Genomic DNA, 17,560 nt, shown 5'->3' on the forward strand with positions numbered 1-17,560 from the left:
CGGGGGCAGGGGAATTGGGGAGGAGGGCTCTGTCCATCCCATGGAGGGTGAGGGAGAGCCTCCCCCCTACAATCTGAAGGTGACTCTGCCTGACTTGTGGAAATTTTATGCCGTAATGGTGGAATGTTTGCTTAAATGTCCAGCTGTCACATGATGAAACCTGGGCTCTCCCACTTCACCAAAGCAGGATAGACAGGGGATGGAGAGAAGTGGTCCCTGCAATAATTGGGCTGTAGCTATTTCAGGGCTTTGAAGAAGAGAGAGACCCTGAAATGTACCCAGAATTTTATTAGTAGCCAGTGCATGGTGAGGAGCACTGATGTGATGTTCATACCAGTCAAGAGCCAGGCCCCTGCATGCTGCATCCAGGCACCAAGCCTGGTTTACCCCACATTCTGATTACTTTGGTCTTTTCTAATCTGCAGAAGCCATTGTTTCCTTCTCAAGCTGATACACTGCAACAACCAAAAATTACCCAGCTTCTCCTTGTTCTTATTGGACAGGGTCAAACTGGTGGGGGGTGGGAGCGGGGGATGGGGTGGCAGCACTCATCCTGACTCTGCTCACAAAATAAGGCCTGCCCATGAATCACCAAAATGAGATGTGCTCACTGTAGTTTGTGCAACTTTTGACCCCTCTCCTGGGCTTGGCTACTCTTTGGTGGGGTGTATACATGCTTATGGCTCTGCCGGGCTCCATGGGTTGGAGGGGGAAAATTTCTCTCATGACACCAAGAGGAGCTGTCACTCACAGTAAATGGCACAGATCTGTAACCCTCCCTCCCCTTTGTTACACACCCTTACAAAAGAGAAATAGTTAATGTCAGCATTTAAATCATCATCCCTGGACCTCTGCCTGAACCCCTCATTGAGCTGAATTGGGCAGGAGGATTGTTCCAGGCTCTCTGAAGACTCTCATAGGTGTTGCTGCATCAGTTACACTAATTCATTTGTTGAGTTTTCTTTGCAATCATAATAGCTAGAGACTGCCTTTTTTTTTTTTTTTTTTTAAACAAAATCTGAGATTCTGAAGAACAGCCTAATAGCTGCTATGCTATACTGGCACGTACCCGCCCATTCCAAGCCTTGGCTCCTGCTGTTGCTCTGTTGGTGGACTGGTACTTCATGTTCACTGGAGTCGTTTTAAAAACATGCACCTTTTCCTCACGAAGAGCATTTTGAACCTTACAGTAGGGTAACACATATTTGCATTTCTCCGGATGAGCATGATTTTTATTGTTCAGTTGAGGTGTGGAATAGTCCATGTTACTGTAGCACTGTGTATTATATGTGAGGCTATGTTTTAGTCACGGGTGTTTTTAGTAAAAGTCATGGACAGGTCACAGGCCATAAACAGAAATTCACGGGCCCGTGACCTGTCCATGACTTTTACTAAAAATACCTGCCGTGACTAAAACTTGGGAGGGGGAGCCATGGGTGCTCTGGGGGGGGGGTGTCCAGGGGTGCTGGGGGAGGGGGGCTGTGGTCTGGGACCCCTGCTGGGAGGTGGGAAGGATTGGCGGGGCGGGCAGGGGCTTCCTACCCAGCTCCGCATCCCTGCAGCTCCTAGGCGGCGGATGCAGGGGCCAAGGCAGGGGGCTCCGCTGCTCCCATTGGCCTGGAACCGCAGCCAATGGGAGCTGCAGGGGTGGGACCTGCGGGTGTCGCACAGAGACCCCTCCGCCACCTAGGAGCTGCAGGGTGGCCATGCCAGTGGGAACTGGGGAGTCCCCCACCCTGAGGTAAGCACCCCCCTGCACTCCCCAACCCCCTCGTCCTGAGCCCCCTCCCACACACCCAAACTGCTGCTGCTGGCCCAGGGGCCCCCTGGTGCAGGCAACCCCTGAGCCAGCACCAGTCGCTGTAGAGGTCACAGAATCTGTGACTTCTGTGCCAGACTCGCAGCCTTAATAATATGTTATACTTATCTCCTTCCAGACTCAGCCTGCAAAGAGGAAGTTACCAGAATGGTTTGGACCTTCAGAGGGAACAGATTCTTCCATTACTACTGGCAAGAAATCCAAAGTGCGAGCAAAAAAAGGTCTTTTTGGTTGAACTTGGAAATATCAACAACTTTCTCTTTCAAAGAAGCTCAGAGAGAGCATATACATGAGCATTCTGGCTCCATTGTCATTGAGAGTCGAGTTGCAAGCACTACATTAGAGATGGTTTATTTTTAGTTTCCAGGACAACTAGCGTTCTGAAGTACATGTTCATTTGTTCACAGTTGAAACCATTACTGAGCTTGGGCTGGAACTAGAGCCCCTCAGTTCTTGGACTTGTCAGTGTGTGGGAAGCACCCACATCAAGCAGCAAGATCTTGAATTCAAGTACATAAAGAACTGACCCAAGGGTTAAATTAGGTCATATTAACATTGTTTATAGAGGCTGTTTGCTACTTTCACTATTAGGATTAAACTTTCCAAGATTTTTACTGTCAGTTTATTATATATTAGTACAGCGGTTCTCAAACTTAAGCAATCCGAGGACCCTCATTTTGATTTAAAATTTTGTGGGCCTCCCCACTCAGCTTCAGGCCCTACCCTGACTCCACTCCTTCCCCCAAGGCCTCACCCCTCCCCCACCTCTTCCTGCCTCCTGCTCACTCCATCCCCCCTCCCTCCATCACTTGTTCTCCCCCGCCCTCACTCACTTTCACCAGACTGGGGCAGGAGTAGGGTGCAGAAGGGGGTGCAGGATTTGTCAGGGAGTTTGGGTGTGGGGTCTGGGCAGGGGTCCGGGCAGGGGTCCAGGGTGTTTGGGTGTGTACTCTGGCCGGTGACACTTACTGTGGGTGGCTCCCAAAAGCGACGAGCATATTTCACTAGCAGCGGCACTTAGGTGGGGGGGAGCGAGGGCAGGGGTCTTTGTGTGCTGCCTGTACCCACAGGTGCCGCCCCTGCAGCTCCCATTGCCTGCAGTTCCTGGCCAGTGGGAGCTGCGGAGTTGGCATTCGGGGTGGAGGCAGTACGCGGAGACCCCCTTGCCCCACCTTCACCCGCCAGGGGCTGCAGGGACGTGCCGGCCACTTCCAGGAGCAGCACGGAGCCAGGGCAGGCAGGGAGCCTGCCTTAGCCCCGCTGCACCTCCTGGATGAGGAGGAGTTGATCAGCGGGGCCCGTGGACCCCCTGGAGTACCCCTGGGGATCAGTTTGAGAAACGCTGTATTAGTAGATTCCATTTATTACCATCCAAATGTGAAAATCTGGGCAACTTCTGTGAAGTTCTTTCCAGGCCATCTCAGCTGCTTGTTGTTGTGCATTTACTTTCTCCATGAACATCTTCAAAACCTTAGTCTCATCAGTTGGAATTGAGTTTATTATGGAGGTGCTAAGTTTTTACAGTGCCTTTTTTTTTTTTTTTTAAGGCTGATAGTAGACATGGAAGAATGTAGAATATGGGGGATCTTGCAGATGGTTCAGTACCACAAAATGAATAAGTGTTACCTTGCTGCTAATACATATTATGTCAGCTCAGCAGTCTGGATCTACTAACGTTAAATCTGCTTTGATCTGATAATACTGTGCAGTATATCTGATGTAAGATGTACTGTATGGAACTCACTATATTTCTATTGAATTTATGAAAATTATATATATATGGTAAAATGTGATAGATACCTTTAAAATTGCCATTATGCACTTTGTACTTGCACTGTGGTGTATTTTTTATAATAAAATGCTGCATAACGGTACTTACAATACATATAGTTTATTGTTGCTTTCTTTCTGTAATCCTGTTCATTTACCCTTTTTGAGAAATCAGACTTGTTTGTAATTCCAAGCATTAGTTCTATGAGATGAAATTTCCATTTTTAAAATGTATGGATAATGTGGGTTGGATTTTTTTTGAATTAGGGATCAATAAAAGTTAAAAATTCTGATTTGAAATGTAATGTCAAAATCAGCCAGCATACCCCTACAGCAGTAAGTTAGTTACCCACCAGACACAGTATAAGATACAGGAAAATGTTTCATAGCAGTAGGCAAAGCAAAACTTAACCCAAAGGAACAATACAGTACCATGCTGTTCTGGGGGAGGAGTGTGTCAGCCAAATAAACCAAAATGGAAATGAGAGACATCATGTTATCTGGTAAAGGCCTCTCATAGTAGAATGAACAAGGAGCAGCATCCTTTTGTGCATCTGAGCTTCCTGGCACACCAGCTCCTCTTCACTTCTGCAGCAGAAAAGTGTGAAAAAATTGTGATAATTCTAATTACAATAGCTAAGAGAAAGTATGAGCCATTCCCCCCAGGGTCAACCTTCATCATCCTTAGTCTGTGTGCTCTAGTTCATTACTGCATGTGACTCAAGGAACTTCCACAGCATAATGTCTCCCATAGTTACTCCTGAGGCATTCTGCGCCAGAAAATTAAAAATTCTGCCCAGATTTTAAAATTCTGAAAGTTTTATTTGTCAATAAATAAATGCAGAGACTCCAGCATGGCAGTGGGGGAGCACAGGCCACTGGGTGCATGGAGGTAGCAGATCACCCTGCAGCACCCCCAGGGCAGGGATTTGGTGGTGAGGTTGCACCTAACCCTGACACATTGCAAGAGTCAGGCTTGCTCCAGAAAAACCGCTGGTCCCTGCCCCTCCACACCAGTCGCATCAGGTGTGGGCAGGTAGGCTTAGCCCAGCAGCATCCAAGTGTGGAGGAGCTTAGTGGGGGGGATCCAGGTGTTGGGTGAGAGAGTTCAGTGGGGGGTCAATCTGGGTGCAGGTGAGCTCAGTGGGGGATCTGGAGGCAAAAGGGCTCATTGGGGAGGTCTGGGTTTAGGGGCAATGGGATTCTGTAGGAGGGCCCAGGTGAAGGTGGTTGGGCCTCAGCAGACAGGGGTCTGGGTGTGGGGGGGGGGACTCAGCAGGGGGGGTCAAGGTGCTGTGGGAGTGGGGGTTGGGTGGGGGTCAGGGTGCAGCTAGTTGAGGCTCAGTGGGGTGGGGGTGCAGGTGCAATGGGCCTGTTTCATGGCTGAGTCCCAGCTGTTGCTGCCACCGAGGGAATGCCATATGCCAGGCTCCTGCTACCCCGTCCCCATTCTCCTATCCCCCTTCCCCACTGCCCTTTCCCCTCACACCCTCCCCTATCCCTTTCCCCTCACACCCTCACCCCCCTCCCCGATCCTACCCCCCTTCCTTCCCCATTGCTGCTTCCCCCACCCCAGCTCCTTTCCCCCTGCCCCACCGCAGGCACTCACCATTGTACAGAAACCGGGAAGGAATCCACGCAGGGCACCCAGCACACACACAAGCGGAGAACGACCCGCACTAGGACCCAGGAGGTGGCATCCAGCTGCAGTCAGCGAGCCAGAACGGCATCCTTGCCACCCTCCATCACCCCGGCAGCTCTGTGCTCACCGAAAGGGGGGGGGGGGAGTGGCACGTGACTCCCGTGAACAACATCCCCAGCCCTCTCCCCGCGGTGCTTTACCTCTCGGCCGGCTGCTCTGGGCACTGGCAAGGAGGCACCTGTGCTGCCGGGGAAGGGGGCGTGACCACTTGTGCGGCTTCCCTGGAATTTTCTGCGGGGAAGCAAAGAGATCTGCCCCGGGGCGGGTCGGGGCTGGGGCTGGGGCATGAGTTTTGCCTGTGCACAGTGGCACCGCACCCACTCCCCCCGGGGCCCATGTTAAGGCTGTTGCAGGTCTTGAGGCATTTACACTTGATACGCGGGTTGGTGAACCCGAAGCATAAAACTCACAACCAGTCTGTGCCCAGCTGCTTAAGAGTCACCTGAGGCCAGGGTGACCAGGCAGCACGTGTGACAAACCGGGGGAGGGGCGGGGGGAGTAACAGGAGCCCCTCTAAGGAAACGCCCCGGCTATCGGGGCTGTCTATAAAATCGGGACACCGGCTCGCCCTACCGGAGGCGGGTACTCTCACACGCGGGCCCGCCGCCCCTCCCCCAGCCGTGCCGGGGGCGCCCACTGGGCCCAGGGACCCGCTGAACTCGGGGGACCAAGTCGCGACCCACAGGGGAGGGGGAGGGGCGGTCCCGGGTGAGCACGAAGGACCCAGAGCACGGGGACCCCCGGCCCGCGCCCAGGCCCGTCGGCCGCTGCGGCGGCTGCTCTCCGCGCTCCGGGGCTGCCGCGGTGACCCGGGGCCCGCTCTGGGCGGGCGCAGGCCGAGCGCTACGTCAGCGCGCGGCGCCGGTTCGCCCACGGCCGCGCGGGGCATGACGGGAGGAGCGGCGGGCGCCGCTGGGCCAATCGGACCGCAGCCGCGACCGGAGCCCGCTGCGTCTCTGCCTGCGCTCCGGTGCCGCCGCCCCTCCCCCCGCTCCGCTCCGCGCCGCGCGTCAGGGCGGCCTCGCTCGCCGGTGAGTTCTCGGGCGCGAGCCGGGCGGTTGGAGCGGGGCAGCCAGGGAACGCGAGGACACCCCCCCGCCCCTGAGCTGCACGGGCCGGGGGGGGGCGGGCATGTCTGTCCTCCCCCCTCTCCCCCCGAGCTGCACGGGCCGGGGGGGGGCCGTGTCTGTCCTCCCCCCTCTCCCCCCGAGCTGCACGGGCCGGGGGGGGCCGTGTCTGTCCTCCCCCCTCTCCCCCCGAGCTGCACGGGCCGGGGGGGGCCGTGTCTGTCCTCCCCCCTCTCCCCCCGAGCTGCACGGGCCGGGGGGGGGGCCGTGTCTGTCCTCCCCCCACTCCCCCCGAGCTGCACGGGCCGGGGGGGGGGGGGGGCCGTGTCTGTCCTCCCCCCTCTCCCCCCGAGCTGCACGGGCCGGGGGGGGGGGGGGCCGTGTCTGTCCTCCCCCCTCTCCCCCCGAGCTGCACGGGCCGGGGGGGGGGGCCGTGTCTGTCCTCCCCCCTCTCCCCCCGAGCTGCACGGGCCGGGGGGGGGCCGTGTCTGTCCTCCCCCCTCTCCCCCCGAGCTGCACGGGCCGGGGGGGGCCGTGTCTGTCCTCCCCCCTCTCCCCGCGAGCTGCACGGGCCCGTGTCTGTCCTCCCCCCGAGCTGCACGGGCCGGGGGGGGGGCTGTCTGTCCTCTTCCCCCCCCTCCCGAGCTGCATGGGCTGAGGGGACCCCCTGTCTCTTCTTCCTCCCGCAGAGCTCCACTGGCCAAGTGGCTCCTTTGGCCAAGTGGGTAGGGGTGGATTTCCTTTCTCTCCCCCCCCCAACTCCATGGGTTGCGGGGCGGGGGGGATTCTCCCTCTTCCCTCCTCCCCACAGAGCTGTGTGGCCCACAGTGGATCCCTCTCTCCACCCCCCGCCCCTTACACAGAGGTGAGTGGGCCAGCAAAGACCTTCCCGCTCCCCACAGCTGTATGTTCCCAAGGGGACCCCTTCCTTCCCCTCCTCCTCCAACAGCTGCATGGGCCCAAGGGGACTCCCTCTCTTCCCCCCTGCTCAGAGACCTCACTGCGTGGGTCCTGCTGTTGTGCAGAACTGGTCCCAGCATAGTTGCAAATGAGTGGATGGGGCCCACAGGAAAGCTGTCAGTGAACCTGTTGCTGTAGACATGTCTCCACTGCTCTAACTGCAAAAGACAGCAGGGCTCATGGGTTTGCTGCTTATTGCCAAGTGTCACTCAAACCAGGGCTGCTGGAGTAATTTTTATAATGGGAGTGCTGAGAGCTATTGAACTAAACTGTAAACCCTGTCTATAATGGAAACCATTTCAAGCCAGGGGGTGGTGTGGCATACCCCACACTCCTAATTCCAGCACCTATGACTCAAACATCACCTCAGTGGACGGTCGTGTGTGGTTCCTACCCAAGGCCCTCACCCAGTCCATGGTCTTCTTACTGTTGTGGTGGCTTGGATTTTAAACATATTTCTTGTTCCTTGTCCTACATGAGACACCACCATGTGCTCCGGGGGACCTGACAGATGGACTAGATGCTTAGCCTTGCCAATGCACAGAGTAAACAAACTCAGCAAAATAAAGTGAAGAAAAATAACCTTCTCTTTCCGTTAATTGAGTGTAACAATAGTAGAAAGAAAATTTTAAAAAAATTCAGACAAGTGATTAAACTGATGGTGTCCGTTGTAAGTATCCATGAGCACTTGAAAGTATGAAGCACAGAGTGAAGGGCGTCCCCACCTGTATTCAGTGTTTTTATCCCTATCCATCCTGTGTAACCTCTAGCGTAAGGCCAGGGCACTTATGTGATGATATTTCATCTCATTAACGTCTTGAGCCCTGTGCGGGGCTTCGTGATTTAGACTTCAATTGGAGTATCTAGTAACATTTCCCATCTATACATTTCAAGACGGCCAGGGGACACCCCCCCGCCCCCCTCCCCACACCACAGTCTATACATCCACAAGCAGTCCAAGCAACTTATAGATAGTAAGTTGCTAATATAGTTGTAAAATATCCTTTGCCTGTTGTAAAGGTCCTATAATGGGGCAGTTGCATGGACTGTCTTTGGTTGTAAACTATTTTCACGTTAAGAGAAGACAAATTGAAAAACATTCTGTGAGTGTGTAAGTGGTACATGCACAGTGGGTGGATTCTGCTTCCTAAAGTCGGTGAGACTTAGGCTTTTGAGCCTATTTTATTTACTGCTGTTTATTACTTGTATTCCCCTAGTGCTTAGGAGCCCTAGTCATGGACCAGGAGCCCTTTGTGCTAGATGCTGTACAAACAGAAGAAAAAACAGTCCGTGCCCCAAAGAGCTCATTAGGAACAGAGCAAAGCAATTTAAATTACCAACTTTAATAATGATTTAAATCAGCAAGCAGGAAACCTTGATGTAAATCATCAATTTTAATTGTCTTTTCCATTTGTACTTTTTAGTTATTTTCCTGAAGAAAAATTAATTGCCCCTTTACACTAAATTTGGTGGTGCTTTTTGCTAACCAGGAGGATATGGTGTAGCTATTTATATTTAAGCAATTATATAGCTTTACCTTTACATTTATTCAGATTTTTAATTTTTACATTTTTGATGGTTAGAAAATGGTGAATGATTGATTAATTTTTTATTTGTGATTTGTGTCAACCTCTATTTGGAAATTCAAATTAAATTAAAGTGCATTAAATTGAAACAGCATTTTAAACTATTTTGTTAAAAAGAAACTATCAAGTGCTGAATTCATAAGAATTTTTTTATCGAAGTTTATCAAAACATGCTTTGTATTTAAAAGTAATTAATATATTAAACAAAGGAAGTGTTATCTGTAGTGAAGTCATTGAACGGATTGGTTCTGATCACCATGTCCTTAGAGATTTTAGGACTAGTAGAGCTCATCCTCTCATGCCTAGTTTTTATTCATAGATTTGAAGAGGAAAACAAGCTGTCATGCCTTTTCAACTCCCATTTGATTGATTAACTTTGAATGAACTAGTCATTGAACTGAACTAGCTGAATAAACTGAAATGAAGAAATATTCTTTTTGTACCTGCACCAGAGGCTACTGCTGTCAAAAGTTGGTTCAGCACTTCAGCAAACTCTGGGTCCAGGTGCTTAGACAGTGTCTTCCACCAGTTCAGTGGTTTGACTTTCTTTAAAACATTTGCTGTTTAATATTATTTTTTTGTATTTAATTTAAACGATTGTAATAAGTTTATGCCTTAACATAGATTGTCAATTTCAAATGTATTTTTAAATAGGTTTATTTTTAAAAAAAACCCTTGTAATTAATTTAAATTTTAAAAATGTAATAAAATTCTTGTAATTTTTTTAATAATTTATTTTTATCCTCCTTACTTGGGTGTATTAAACTTTTAATCCTAATCTTTATTTTGAATTTCCTAGTTTTCAGGCTTTTTGAATGACTTTTCTGCTAAAGTTTTTTCTTTGTTATTGATACATAGCTAATAATGTTTGAGAATATCCTTTGTTTAGGGCATTTTCTTTGAAAGACAGTGACCCTCTTGTACTCACTGTTTCTGCACTGCCTGGTCCAGGTCTTGGAAACTGTGCTGGAATCCATGCAGATTTTTATAATATGTGCATGGAAGCTAGCAAATTGACTTATTTAGGGCCTATCAATCCCACAGGATGGCACAGATATACACTTTAGGAAGCTTGCCTATACTGTCGTTAATACCTAAACAACACCACAAAACTAGTAGACACCAGTAGAATAAGATTACATTTGGAGTTTTTACAGTTTCTTACATATGAACAAGAACATATAAAGACTTCAAAAAACCTCATCTCACAAATACTTTGTTCAATTGCTTCGTAGCTTCCAAGTCCAGAAGGGCCATTGTGATCATTGAGTCTGATCTCCTGTATAACAGTGGTTCTCAACCAGGGGTCCGGAGCTGCCTAGGGGACCGCGAGCCGGTTTCAGGGGGTCCGCCAAGCAGGGCCAGAATTAGACTCACTGGGGCCCAGGGCAGAAAGCCGAAGCCCCACCGCTTGGGGCTGAAGCCCAGGACTCTGAGCCCCGCCACCCGGGGCTGAAGCCTGAGCAATGTGGCTTTGTGGGGGCCCCATGGCATGGGGCCCCAGGCAACTGCCCTGCTTGCTATCCCCAAGCACTGGCTCTGGGTTTTGTATGCAGAAAAGCCGTTGTTGTGGCACTGGTGGGCTGTGGAGTTTTTATTGCATGGGGGGGGGTCTCAGAAAGAAAAAGGTTGAAAACCCCTGCTGTATAAGACATGCCGTAGAACTTCTCTCAAATAATTCCTGCAGCATATCTTTCAGAAAAACATCCAATCTTAATTTTAAAATTATGGCTGTTGGAGAATCCAGCACAACTCTTGGTAAATTTTTCCAATGATTAGTTACTCTCACTGTTACAAATTTATGCCTTATTTCCAGTCTGAATTTGTCTAGCTTTAGTTTCAAGCCACTGGATATTGTTATACCTTTCTCCGCTAGATTGAGAAGCCCATTATCAAATATTTGTTCCTCATGTAGATACTTAGACTGTATTGAAGTAAAATCTTCTCTTTGTTAAGCTAAATAGATTTAGCTGCTTGAGTCTTTTACTTTAAGTAATGTTTTCTAATATTTTAATCATTCTCGTGGCTCTTCTATGAACCTTCTCAAATTTTTCAACATCATCCACCAGAACTGGATGCAGTATTCCAGCAGTGGTTTCACCAGTGCCAAATACAGAAGTAAAATCTCTATTCCTATTCAAGATTTCCCTGTAAGTCCCGCATTAGCCCTTTGGGCTTCAGCATCTCACTGGAGCTCATGTTCAGCTGATTATCTACCATGATCCCCAAATCTTTTTCAGAATCACTGCTCCCCAGAATAGAGTCTACCATTGCGTAAATATGGCCTGCGTTCTTTGTTCCTGATGTATGCATTTATATTTTGCCATATTAAAATGCGTATTGTTTACTTGCGTCTAGCTCACCAAGCAATCCAGATCGCTCTGAATCAGTGGCCTGTCCTCTTAATTATTTACCACTTCCCCAATTTTTGGGTCATCTGCAAACTTTATCAGTGATGATTTTATGTTTTCTTCCAGGTCAGTGATGAAAATGTTAAATAGCATAGGACAAGACGTGATCCCTGCAGGATCCCATTGGAATCACACTTGTTTGATGATGATTCCTCGTTTGATTACATTTGGAGACCTAAAAGCCAGATTTTAAACCATTTAATGTGTGCCATGTTAAAAAACTAGAAAGTTATAAAATAAATCAAAACATTCTGCAGTACCAATTCAAATGCCTTACAGAAGTCTAAGTATGTTTAATCAACACTATTACCTTTATAAATCAAACTTGTAATCTCATCAGAAAAAGATATCAAATTAATTTGACAGGATCTATTTTCCATGAACCCATCTTGATTGTCATTGACTACAGTATTTCTGTATCAGCTGTTCCCTTATCTTGCCCAGAGTCGATGTTATGCCAACACACCTATGATTACCTGGGTCATCCCACATACAGTTTTAAAATATTGTCACAACATTTGCTTTTTTTCTAGTCTTCTGGAAAGTCCTTCTTGTTCCAAGACTTATTAAAAATCAACATTAACAGTCCAGCGAGTTCCTGAGCCATCTCTTTTAAAATTCTTGGATGCAAGTTATCCAGAGCTGCTGATTTCAAAATGTCTGACTTTAGTAGCTTCTGTTTAACATCCTCCTGAGATACTGGTGGAAAGGAAAATGTGTTATCATATAATACAGTAGAACCTTAGAGTTACAAACACCAGAGTTACGAACTGACCGGCCAACTACACAACTCATTTGGAACCAGAATGCAGTCAGGCAGCAGCAGAGAACAAAAAAAAAAAAGCAAATACAGTACAGTATTAAACAGAAACTACTAATAAATAAAGGGAAAGCAGCATTTTTCTTCTGCATTGTAAAGTTTCAAAGCAGTATTAAGTCATTGTTCAGTTGTAAACTTCTGAAAGAACAACTATGTTTGGTCAGAGTTACGAACGTTTCAGAGTTACAAACAACCTCCATTCCTGAGGTGTTCGTAATTCTGAGGTTCTACTCTACATCTGTTCCCCCCACAATACAGAACAGAAATATTTATTGAACATATCTATCTTTGCATTAGTATTGATAATTCTATCATTTGCATAGTCACCATAATAGAGGCTCAAATTAAATGTATACCCCAAATTAAAAAACATAGGGGACCAAAAACATGTTACCATGGCTAAACGGCAAAGGACAAGAAATAGAGGCAAAAAGGCATCCTTTAAAAACCCCCCCCCGCTCCTTGTCCCCTGACTACCCCCTCCAGAGACGCCCCCATCCCTAATCACCCCCAGGACCCCATCCCCTACCCAACCCCCCCGTCCCCTGACTGCCCCGACCCCTATCCACTCCGCTGTCCCCTGACAGGACCCCCGGGACTCCCACACCCTATCCAATGCCCCCTTTCCCCATCCCCTGACCGCCCCACCCTCAGAACCTCCGAACCATCCAACCCTCCCTGTCCCCTGACTGCCCCCCTCGACCCTCTGCCCCTTATCCAACTCCTCGGCCCTGGCCCAGCCCCCTTAACACACCGCTCAGAGCAGCTTGTCCGAGCCAGACACGCTGATCTGCTGGAGCGCGCAGCCCTGCCCCCCAGAGCGCTGCTTTACTGCGTTATGTCTGAATTCACATTATATCAGGGTAGAGGTGTATAATTAGGTAGGCCAAAAAAGAATATGAAGAGCAACTAGCAAAGGACTCAAAAACTAACAGCAAAAAATTTAAGCACATCAGAAGCAGAAAACCTGCCAACAATCAGTGGGGCAACTGGACGATGAAGGGGCTAAAGGAGCACTCAAGGAAGATAAAGCCATTGCGAAGAATTCATTTAGCTTCTCCTCATTGGTCTTCTCTGCAGAGGTTGTGAAGAAGAGTCCCACGCCTGAGCTGTTCTTTTTAGGTGACAGATCTGAGGACCTGTCCCAGACCTGTCAGTGGAGGAGGTTATGAAACAAATTGATAAACAGTAAAAAATCACCAGGACCAGATGGTATTAGCCAAACAGTTCTGAAATAACTCATATAGGACATAGGTTACATATCACAGTTAGTAGTTCTGCTATCACTTAAATCAGCCTCTGTACCAGATGGAATTCACCCAAGAATTCTGAAGGAACTCAGATATGAAACTGCAGAACTAACAATTGTGGTATGTAACCTATCGCTTAAATCAGCCTCTGAACTAGATGACTGGCAGATAGCTAATGTGATGCTGATTTTTGAAAAAGTCTCCAGAGGCGGTCCTGGCAGTTACAGGCAGGGATGCTGGAATAATCTGTATAGTGGGGATGCTGAGAGCCATTGAACCAAACTGTAAACCCTGTATATAATAGAAACCGGTTCAAGCCAGAGGTTGCAGCAGTACCCCTTGTTCCAGCACCTATGATTACAGGCCAGTAAGACTAACTTTAGTACCTGGCAATTTGGTTGAAACTATAGTAAAGAACAATATTATCAGAAACATAGATAAACATGGTATGTTGGAGAAAATTCAACGTGACTTTTGTAAAGGGAAATCAAGGCTTGCTAATCTATTAGAATTCTTTGAGGGGGGTCAACAAACATGTGGACAAGGGGGATCCAGGGGATATAGTGTGCTTGGACTTTCAGAAAGCTTTTGCCAAGGACCCTCGCCAAAGTCTCTTAAGCAAAGTAAGAAGTAATGGGAAAAGAGGGAAGGTTCTCTCATGGATCAGTAACTGTTTAAAAAACAGGAAACAAAGAGTAGAAATAAATGGTCAGTTTTCACAGTGGAGAGAGGTAAATAGTGATGTCCCTCTGGGATCTGTACAGGGAGCAGTGCTGATCAACGTATGCATAAATTATCTGGAAAAAGGGGTAAACAATGAGGAGGCAAACTTTACATACAATATTAAATTACTCAGGACAGTTAAGTCCAAAGCAGACTGCAAGGAGTTACAAAGAGACCTCAGAAAACTGGGTGACTGGGTAACAAAACGGCAGATGAAATTCAGTATTGAGAAATGCAAAGTTATGCATGTTTTAAAACACTATCCCAACTATACATACAAAAGGATGGGATCTAAATTACCTATTACCACTCAAGAAAGAGATCTTGGAGTTATTGTGGATAATTGTCCAAAGACATCTGGTCAGTGTGCAGCAGCAGTCAAAAAAGCTAACAGAATGTTAGGAACCATTAGGAAAGAGAGAGATAATCAGACAGTAAATACAATGCCACTATAAATCCTTGGTACACCCACACCTTGAATGTTGGTTGCATGCAGTTCTGGTTGCCATATCTCAGAATTGGAAAAGTTACAAAGAAGGGCAGCAAAAATGATTAAGGGTATGGAACAACTTCCATATGAGGAGAGATTAACAAGACTGGGGCTTTTCAGCTTGGAAAAGAGATGACTATGCTGGGGGGGGGGGATCACAGAGGTCTGTAAAATCATGAATGGTGTGGAGAAAGTGAATAAGAAAGTGTTATGTACTCTTTCCCGTAGCACAAAAATCAGGGATCACCTGATGAAATTATGTTTAAAGTTGGTTTAAAACAAACATATGGAAATACTACTTCACACAGCACCCAATCCACCCATGGAACTCATTGCGAGGAGATGTTGCGAAGGCCAAAAGTATAATTCCAAAAAGAATTAGATAAGTTTGTGGAGGATAGGTCCATCAAAGGCTATTAGTCAAGATGATCGGGGATCTAACACCATGCTCAGGGTGTCCCTAGGCTGTGACTGCGAGAAACTAGGAGTGTATGACGGGGATGGATCGCTCAATAATTGCCCAGTTCTGTTCATTTCCTCTGAAGCACCTGGCATTGGCGACTATTGGAAAACAGGATACTGGGTTAGTGGACCATTGGTCTGACCCAGTATGGCTGTTCTTATGTTCCTCTAGTAATGGACCAATAGCATAGTTAGGATTCTTTTGTTCCTAATGTTAGGAAAACCTCCTTGTTGTTGTCCTTAACTCAGCTGGCCATAGATTTCTCCTTGTGTTCCTCTGCTTCTCTTATCTATTTTCTGCATTTCCTAACTTCTCATTTGTATTCATTACTATCCATGTTATTGTTTTATTTGGTATAGCTGTCTTACCTCCCATCTAAACCTGATCAGTTTTTTAACAAATATGGCCACCTTCCTTAGTCGTGGGGTTGTGGCTTTTTGGACAGCTAGTAAGGTGTTTGTAAACCATTCCCAATTATCATTCAGAGTTTTCTGATTAAATTCTTTGTTCCAGAATGAAACAAAAAGATTGAAACACCCTACCGCCAGAAGTCCTCTAGGCTTAGCAATAAGAGGTGCAGTTTACAGTGAATTAGTTTAGTTGTTCATTATTTGTTTTGTGATAGCACTTAGGAACCTCAGTTTTCCCAACGTTAGTAGGAGGCGGTAGTGCTAAATTCAGGGGAGGATTTATAGTGGAAAATTAGCCTCAGAGGTAACTTGGGAGAGACTAGTATCCTTATCTAAGCATCCATTGTTATGGTTGAGATTATTAAAACAGTAAGACTGTGAAAATCTCTAATTAACTTTTCACCACATATGCTTATTGTATGGATTTCCCTGAGTCTGAATAGTGAAAATAGACTTGTCACTTTCACTTTTGTTTGTAGTCAGTCTTATTTTTTCTCCTTCAGTGGAACAATACTACAGTATATATGAATTGTAAACAAACCCAAATAAAATTTGTTTCATTTGAATTATAAAGATCACAACAATGTTTTTATTAATATTGTATTTAGAAAAACCTTTGTTTTTTGCAAAGCCTAAAATTCAAGGATCAAACTAATAATGTTATCTGTTTTTGTTTTGTGTTTTTGCATATTTATAGTCACAGTTACTAAGAATGACCTCAGAAAATCATGCACTAATGTGTTAGCTTTTCAAATTCTTGTTTTGGAGAATAACATCTTGGTACATTTGAAATTGCATTTTAAAATTACTCCCTTTCCTCTATATTACCTTTCAAAAAGAGGCATTTGTAAATTTCATAAATAAGGGAATTTATAATAAAATATTAAAATTCTGTACACTTTAGATACCTCATTGACTTTTTTGATTTTTATTTTCCCTATTCCTTTTTCTCGTGACAGAATTATGGATCCAAGCCTGCTAAGAGAACGAGAGCTATTCAAAAAACGAGCACTCTCCACTCCTGCTGTAGAAAAGCGTACGGCACCCTCTTCTGATTCAACATCTTCCAAAAAGAAAAAAGCAAAGTTAGAGCAGGGTGGATCATCAAGCTCAAAACAAAACACAGGTTGGTGAAAGTACGTCTGATTGTTTCCTTCCATCTGTCCACATACCCTATTGGGTCAGTCTTTCAGTAAACTTCCTGTGTGGCCAGAGCCATTCTCCAAAGGTACCATCCTCTAGGAATCTTATGCTTGGGTCTTAGTTCCTGAGCATGAGGGTACAGGAACTTTTACAGCTCTTAAAGAATTTTGACCCTGGAGGATGGAGGTAGAGTGTGGGTCAGGCCCCATGCTGTAAGTGACATGCCATCCTCTGGATGATGTAAATGCTGGTCTCTGAACTTTGCAGCCAGTTTATGGTTGACCCTGCTTCATGAAGAAGCTCCTGGTGTGCTATGGTTGTGTGTCACTCCAGCTCTTTTTACTGTATACTTTTCAGCGTTTTCAGCTTTCCACCCCATCTTTCCTTTTATCTAGGCTTCTGTATTGGTGCCCATCACTGTACCATCTCGGGTCTGATCTACACTTAAAACTGAGATTGACATAGCTACTGCTCTCCTGAGCACTGTAGCTATGCTGATATAAACCCTCAGTGTAGATGCAAGTATGTCAACAGAAAAATGCTTATGTGGACCTAGCTCCATCGCTCAGGGACGTAGAGTTACTACAGCAATGGGAAAACCGCTTCCGTCAGTGTAGTGTGCATCTACACCATGGGGTTACAGCTGCATGGCTGTGATGCCATAGCTGTGCCGCTATAATCCCCATGATACAGACAAGCCGTGAGTGTCTCCCAAGGGTAAAGTCAACAACAAAGTGATCTCTCTCTCTCTTCCTTGCCAATGGAAGCTAAGATTTTTTTTCTTTTTTTTTTTTTTTTAAATAAAAAGTTGTATGCTTGGAGAAAGAACTGGGTTTTATATTTTGATGTGTGTGCCATGTGGTCAGAGGTCATTCTTATTTTATCTTGCAGTAAGTCTTGATCTGTCAACCTGGGAAGGTTCTGTAACCTGTGGTCACAAGTTGCT

At 46.8% G+C, this 17,560-nt stretch overlaps 2 protein-coding genes and 1 long non-coding RNA gene across 9 annotated transcripts in view; 2 read left to right on the top strand and 1 right to left on the bottom strand.

The window, feature by feature from the left end:
- The window catches only part of WRN (WRN RecQ like helicase), a 110,557-nt gene extending 106,855 nt beyond the window's left edge, over window positions 1-3,702 (top strand). For all 6 annotated transcript variants that reach the window (XM_037896633.2, XM_037896635.2, XM_037896634.2 and 3 more), the window contains one exon: window positions 1,938-3,702. In XM_037896633.2, the coding sequence (XP_037752561.1) occupies window positions 1,938-2,054 (117 nt within the window). In that variant the 3' untranslated portion in view covers window positions 2,055-3,702. The remainder of the gene's footprint in view (window positions 1-1,937) is intronic.
- Window positions 3,695-5,988, bottom strand: LOC119566063. Of its 2 annotated transcripts, XR_006290126.1 has the most exons (3): window positions 5,865-5,988; window positions 5,199-5,348; window positions 3,695-4,177 (listed from the first exon to the last, which is right to left on the bottom strand). It is a non-coding gene; the product is annotated as an uncharacterized LOC119566063 (long non-coding RNA). The 2 variants fall into 2 exon arrangements; XR_005225047.2 differs by lacking the exon at window positions 5,865-5,988 and having other exon boundaries at window positions 5,199-5,857.
- A 182-nt stretch (window positions 5,989-6,170) lies between these two features.
- Window positions 6,171-17,560, top strand: part of GTF2E2 (general transcription factor IIE subunit 2) — a 60,684-nt gene continuing 49,294 nt past the window's right edge. Inside the window, exons 1-2 of the mRNA XM_037896640.2 lie at window positions 6,171-6,322; window positions 16,431-16,597. Coding sequence (XP_037752568.1) covers window positions 16,435-16,597 — 163 coding nt within the window. The 5' untranslated portion in view covers window positions 6,171-6,322; window positions 16,431-16,434. The remainder of the gene's footprint in view (window positions 6,323-16,430; window positions 16,598-17,560) is intronic.

This window comes from Chelonia mydas, chromosome 4, assembly GCF_015237465.2.
Source record: "Chelonia mydas isolate rCheMyd1 chromosome 4, rCheMyd1.pri.v2, whole genome shotgun sequence".
Lineage (NCBI taxonomy): Eukaryota > Metazoa > Chordata > Testudines > Cheloniidae > Chelonia > Chelonia mydas.